Raw genomic sequence first — 7,260 nt, forward strand, 5'->3', positions numbered from 1 at the left:
TGGATGCCATTTTTTGTTTGCTAGTTTTATATTAGTACTCTATTGTATGGTGCTAACATGCATATTATTAGTCTTGCACTTAAATTTTTCTCATAAATATTGTTCAACTATACATAAAATATCTTCAAAGAAAACCTCATCTTAAAATAAACTTGAAAATAAATATACCTTAAATTTATTATTAAGATTTTAATTAGTTAATTATAACGGAAATTTTATTGTTTGTTTTAGAGCTACTATGTGATTTTAGCATTTCACCTTTTTCTCATTTGATGACTCTTAACTATGCTCTACTCTTAATAAATACTTTAAGATACAATTTGGAGGCTTTAGTTATCCAAGCTATGCAATGTGACAAGTGAAAGATCTGAAAAAATAATCATATTTTTTATGTTATTTATAATGAACAATTGAGAGAAAGTAGATTTCAATTATGTCTTAATTTAAGAAATGGTATATGAAATATAAATTTTAACGATTAAATTTGTATCATCTTATCAACTATCATTTAATTTTGTGTTTATTTTAAGAAAAACTTATTTTTAATTTAATGAGATTTTGAAAAAAATATAACTTTAAATTGATATTTAAAATAAAAAATATATTTATCTATTCTATTTAAAAAATCAATGAAACATTTAATTAAAAAACGTTGAAAAATTAATATCAATCATCAACAATCTCTTAAATTAGTGTACTGTAAAATTTACATGAACTCGTTATTTAAATATTTTTAATGATAATAGACATAAATGTAAAACATCCCAGGGTCTAACAATATCAAAATATAAAACAGCCAAAGAATACGATCAATTCAGAATGTATAATTATAGTTGGTGTTTCATTGTCATGAAACAGCTTCAATAATCACCACTCTTAAACGACTTTATTGAATGGAGAAAACATGGTTCCATGGGATACACGTTACAAATTATTTTTATAATCATTGATCCATTTTTGGATGATCATTATCTCTTTTCGTCTTTGTTCTTTCAGCCACACTGGATCGTCCTTAGTACTTTGCACAATGTCTTGACAATGCGTTCCTGCATGACACTCAATTCTTATAAGATAATATCATTTCTATCAATCTGAAAAAAAAGATCTCCGAACCAGCTTACCCTCTTTGGTGGGGATGGCTACAATACTCTCAGAAATACTCTCCAACACACTGAAATTCCATTCACAACACACCCAAATGACTAAATTAGCAACAAGGCAAGATAATATACAAAGACTAATGAGCATGAAATCTCAGAAGAAGAATGACTTACCCTCCACTGCTCCATGGATCTCTTAACCCATTGGAGAAAATGATATTGCTTCCAAAATCTTTCAACACTTTCTTTATATCCTGCACATTGATTACAACCAAACTAGCTATCTTAATATATATCAATCTCAAACCAAATTGTGAGTGTCTGTTTAACTGTAATGAAAACTTGAGTGTAAACAATTTCGACAGAATTAGATGGTAGAGTAAAATTGACATACATGTCCTCCGAACTCAGTTGTTGCCCAGTGTTGGCGTGGCATGACTCCGAATCTATGATAGCAGTCCCTCAGATAGGAGTTGATATCATAGTGGTCGGGCGGTAACATTGTTTTGCCAGGAGGATTGTTTGTTAGCATCACCAATTCAGTGCAATTCTGTGGATTAAAAAAAGCTGTTAGATGGGCACCCCAATTTTATTTCATTCTACTACTTAAGAGAGAGAGAGAATGTTCAGAGACCTGCCAACTCCATCCGGGATCAGAATCTTCTTCACTAGTCAAATTCACGCATTCGGGTCCGTATGCGTACTTTGCTGCAGCCGCAATTCTGCTAACAGTGTCTGCATGTCCCGGTTGGCTATTAATGGCTTTGCAGATCTGCAGTAAACCCACGTTATAAAAGAGGTGGATTAAAGTTAATAAGCAGTAAGGTATGGTGAGAAGGCAACTTAGGGAGTGTATTTAATGGTAAGAAGGCAACTTAGGGAGTGTATTTACTCCTTGAACTTGTTGGAAATCGTACTGTGCCGCTTCCTCATACATTGATACAAGCACATCATAGAGCTCATCCCTGTTCTTAAGATTTCTGTGGGAGAAATACCCTGTCAAGATTTTTCTATTACAGGTATGTATGCTTAATATAAGAGATGAAGAGTTGGGTTGTTCACTTACTGGCAAGTATTAAATATTTTGCTTAGATTTAGCAAGCCTTGATGGCTAGACGCGATCTTGGTAATCAAATCCCACGATTCATTAACTCTTCTGTAGCAAATCTCGCTTACATCCTGCGCCATATTTAGAAAACTCAAGTTTCATGATGATAAGGGTGAAATTAAGGTAACAGGGATGAATGAAAATACTCTGAAATCTTTGGTGACCACGCTGCCATAACCATATGTGGGAACGATGCTGTCGAAGTAAAGGATAGGTGCAGATGATGCTAGGGCCCCGATTGCTAGGTGAGGATACTTGAGGCGAAACCATGCAGCTAGCACTGAAACAATACCATTTCAATCATTGAATCCCACTTACTTTGAATAATAGAATATAGATTGGTTCGTGTGAAAGAGATCATACTTACTTCCACCATAGGATCCACCAAACACCACGACTGGACAATTCTCAGCCCTTAATTTTTTCTTCAAATCGACAATGACGGTGGCATAATCGGCCAAGGCCTGCGTGGATGTGAAATAACCCATTGTGCTCGCATTTGCATGCGCTTGCTTCTCTCCCCCGAATGGCATTGACGTCCCATAATAACGGTGCTACATACATATCTCAATTAGCCCAGTAAGAATGGAGCATATTTCAATTAGCCCAATAAGAATTGATGAGAAACTGTAATAGTACCTCTATGTAGACCACAAGAGCTTTGAACTTAGGAGCCTGCTCTTTGATAATGCCCATGCCTAAATCGTTGGTAATTTCTTGTTCTTCACCCAACCATACAAATATGGAAGAATTATTTTGAGCGCCGCCCCAATGGGACTTGTCCATGAAATATCGCTGGGGAAACGTTTGATAACTCTCTGGCGTGTATCCGAAATGGTCCAGAACTTGGGTATAGTTGTACGAAACCAGACTTGTACTTGGAACATGAGAATCAGTGATTCGAAATCTCCTTAAATTCCGATGCAGTCGATTCTTCCTGAGAATAGCTGGCATCCCACCATGCCCATCAACTCCCAGAACGCAAACCATTATCAGCAGAATCGTACACAGAAATCCCAAATTCAGACGATGGAATTCCATTTTGTATTCCTCTGTACAGCCCTGTTCTGAGCTTAAGCTTGTCGATTTGAAGGAATATATACAAATTTTAAATTTCAAGGGAATCTATCATAACTATTTATATTGATTGAATATATATAAGAAAATTATATTGCTCCAAAACTGGAATCTCTACCGAATTATAGTTGGACAAGTATTGTTGTCTCTGAAATAGCAAATAGTTTGACTGCAACTAATTTAATAAATTACATGCACTGTTTTACAGGAATTCAAAGAGCTAAATTTGGAGAGCTGCTTTTTATATAAGTTTCTGGTATTTTAGACGTCGACTTGCGGCTGTAATGCAACTATGTTCTTTACCATCTTTTTGGAAAGCTGCATGATTGATTAGGTTGATCATGGCTGTAAAATAGTCGATCCTCGCTGTATGTAATCAGTGAATAAATACATTATGATAGTCTACAATTTCAGCACTATTATTTCTTAATATGTTGATTGCATAAATATAATTGTTAATTGTTAATTATTATTATTGTAAATTTTTTATTTTTAAAATTAAATTTATGTAAAATTAATTATTCTTTCAATTTTAATTTTAATATTATTTTATACTCTAATCTTAACTTTAATACTTGGAATTAGTAATAAAATTGTTCGTACATAAAATTATTAATTATTATTATTGCAAATTTATATTATTTACATCAAATTTATGTCAAATTATTTGTAACCTTAAGTATTGTAAATTTATATTGCTTAAAGTAAATAATGCAAAACTAACTATAATCTTAAGTTTAAAAAAAATATTTATTAAGCCGAGAGGCTTCTACAATGGCAGCAAATTTATGCGTCAACATTTGGGGGTTTTCAATAATTTTGACTGTCATTTGGTTTTCAATTATTTAAGGTTTAAAATAATAATTAACTAATATAGAAAGTAAAATAATTAATAGATTAATAGATTTCGTTTTCAAAACGGTTACGAGACAGTTTCACTCCATTCGATAATTAAAAATTGCAATATTGTTTTACAGATTTCATATTGTTTTCATATTGTAGGTTTGTTGAATCTATTTTATTTGCAGAATCATCAACATATTAATATTCAACTTTTGGAAAGAAATCTGAATTGATTCTTCTATGTAGTTGTGTGAGGGGTGAAGATGTGGAGACATTTACACCAAAACAACTGGGTTATCTTGAAGAAAATATTGTGCTTGCAGCAAAGAAAGCTCGAGAGAGAAAGGCAAACATATTAATACGTGTATTTATAGAAGTCTTAAAATATGAATGCCCAAAGACAGAAAGCAAGGTAACATTGACACAAGCATTTAATTTTCTTCTTAAAATAGTTGTTATCTATTAATAGCATGAATTTTCCACACTTTATAATTTCAGTATGCATTGATCTCTAGTTTTGATTCTTAATATTTACCAACATCAATTTTCAGATATGAAAACAAAATAAAATCATTTTCATGCTACTGATGGATTGTAATATAAGATCTAAAATCGCGAAGATGAAAATAAATGAAACCAATTTTATCTTATAGGATCGTGGAAATATAATCCAAAATATTGATATTATAAAATGTTGCAAAACTGAATCCAGAAATCTACACATACTGAGTCTTCATCTCCTAAATGTGTTTCCTTTGATCTTGGTTGTGTACAGGTAATTGGATTCCAGCATAAGTGCTTTATTCTCAAGGAATGGGTGGGTATTACCTACAAATTCATTCATTTGGTTAAAGACATTAGATTTTTACAGTTAGATGATATCTTCAGAAGAATTACAAAATCAATAATATGAAAAGGATACAAATTCCAGCTAAACTTTGTAACACTAATATTTGTCTGTTCCATCATGTAGCTTACAAATCTGGAAAACGGTGAAGAAAATAGTCTAAACGATTGTAACTTGGAGGGGCAAGAAAATGGTCTAAACGATTGTAACTCAGAGGGGCAAACTCCCCCACCTGCATTTTGTGTACAACCAAGCCAGTCGAACTTGCAAGGCAGTGGATTTTGAAACCCTAACCCTAGAGATTAGGGTTTTTGCTTGGCTATCTGTTTCTCCATAGATTTATAAGGTGTTTATCTGCATGTATGATGTTTCTTCGTGGACGAAAGTACATATTTTTATACCATAAATAGATTTGCAGAAAAAAGTATTTGTAAAAAACCTTGTTTTGGCAATTATAGTGAAAAAAAAAAGTTATGGTAACTTTGTTTAAAAATTAATTCTTTCATGTGATTGAAAATTTGTTTAAGAATGATAAAAAGAAAAAGTAAGAAATTAAAAAAACTAAAAAATAGATATCCTATTTTCAATGCATCATTTTATTTTAATATCTCTTTCGATCCATGAGGTTGAGTCCAAATTTACCAAAAAGATTGAATGAAAATGATGAGTAGTTTTAAAGAAGTTTAATCTACTTATGAATGATAAAAAGAAAAGTAAGAAATTAAAAACTGAAAAATAGATATCCTATTTTCAATGCGTCATTTTAACTAAGTCACAGGTAGAGGAGGGTTGATCTCGATTGGGGTTGTAGAGGGATTCTTTAACATTTATTCATTTGTAATTTTTCTAGGTTGACATTTATTCACTTTCAAAAGATTTAGGGTTTTTATATAATGTTTGGTTTTGTTGTATTTAATTTAGGGTTTTGCATTTTATATTTTTGTATATGTTGCATAGTATGTTTTCATCATCTTTATGAATAACTTCTTTTCAATTTTAATAAACTCATTTGAATTGCAGAAATGAGGAGATCAATGCATTGCAGAAGGAATTATTGATTCATTTAACAATTAAAAACAATGAATTTATTTCAATTTTAAAATCTAAAATGATTTGCATGCAAAAGAAAAGGTAGAATAAAAATGTTATATGTCTAAATTAATTAAAGGTTATGAGTAAGATAATTTTAATTATAAGAAACTTTGAACTATTTTAAAATGTCTATATTTTAATTATAATAAACTTTGAAGCTATTTTAAAATGTGTTTATTTCATTAGAGCAAAGCTTCATGGTAATTATTTCATAAAAAATTCAAATAAGGAAAAACAATATTCATAAGAAAATTACACAATATTAAAGACTTTTTAAATATTTTATAAAAAATGACAATAAGTGTTATGAATGGATTATCCTACAATAGTTACCTATTTATAGCCTTACCTTAACACTAAACTCTAATTAACTATAACCTTAACCCCTAAACCTAATCTCTCTAAATAAATGCAAACCCTAACCTAATCTTAAAGTTAACTCAAATCATATAGTTTTTAAATTTTCCAAATTATATCATAAAAGTTTAAACCCTTAATTAATTTTTTGGTTTGATTACCATTATTTGAATTTTAAAATTTGAATTTTTTTCATGCAAAAACAAAAAGGGTAGAATAGAAATTTTGTTAATATATTTAGATTAATTTATTTTCTTTTTTCAATTTTACAACTAAAAGCATAATCTAACAATTTATTATCAATTAACTTTTACTAATGCCTATAGAGTATAAGTTTAAGTTTTATTTTAAAATATATAAATAAGGAAACAAAATATTCATAAGAAAAGTACATAATAATAAAGATTCTTTTAATATTTTATAAAAAATGATTATAAGTGTTATGAATGCATTATCCTACAATAGTTACCTTCAAACTAAACTCTATTTAACTATAACCTTAACCCCTAAACCTAATCTCTCTAATTGAATGCCAACCCTAACCTAACCTTAAAGTTAACTCTAACAATATAGTTTTTAATTTTTTTAAATTATATCATAAAGGCTAAACCCTTCATTAATATTTTGGTTTGATTACCATTAGGCTTTGATAAACATTAAAAGCATACTCTAATCATTGTTTTAGTTTTAAATTTATTCTAAAACTAATTATTGATTCATTTAACAACATTAAAAAAAATACAAACCCTAACTATAATGAAAACCTTACCATAATAAAACCCTCACCTTGACAATATCTCTAATCTAGACCTGATTGAACTCTAAACCATAACTTG

General features: G+C 30.0%; 1 protein-coding gene across 1 annotated transcript; it reads right to left on the minus strand.

Moving 5' to 3' along the window:
• Positions 1–804: 804 nt before the first annotated feature.
• On the minus strand, positions 805–3,287 carry LOC131072528 (uncharacterized). Its single transcript, XM_058008702.2, has 10 exons — positions 2,848–3,287; positions 2,576–2,762; positions 2,355–2,488; positions 2,167–2,279; positions 1,993–2,080; positions 1,735–1,872; positions 1,495–1,650; positions 1,275–1,354; positions 1,122–1,171; positions 805–1,046 (listed from the first exon to the last, which is right to left on the minus strand). The coding sequence occupies exons 1-10, from the start codon at positions 3,247–3,249 to the stop codon at positions 925–927; spliced, it is 1,470 nt and encodes a 489-aa protein (XP_057864685.2). The 5' UTR covers positions 3,250–3,287; the 3' UTR covers positions 805–924.
• Positions 3,288–7,260: the final 3,973 nt, after the last annotated feature.

Source organism: Cryptomeria japonica, chromosome 10 (genome assembly GCF_030272615.1).
Source record: "Cryptomeria japonica chromosome 10, Sugi_1.0, whole genome shotgun sequence".
NCBI classification, from domain to species: Eukaryota; Viridiplantae; Streptophyta; class Pinopsida; order Cupressales; family Cupressaceae; genus Cryptomeria; species Cryptomeria japonica.

Bases quoted from the DNA above. Each gene is read 5' to 3' on its own strand.
- LOC131072528 (XM_058008702.2), bottom strand. From the start codon at position 3,249: ATGGAATTCCATCGTCTGAATTTGGGATTTCTGTGTACGATTCTGCTG. The intron at 1,873-1,992 runs GTAAATACACTC...GGTTTACTGCAG, and splicing joins ATTTCCAACAAGTTCAAGGA to ATCTGCAAAGCCATTAATAG. The intron at 1,651-1,734 runs GTCTCTGAACAT...TTTAATCCACAG, and splicing joins ATCCCGGATGGAGTTGGCAG to AATTGCACTGAATTGGTGAT.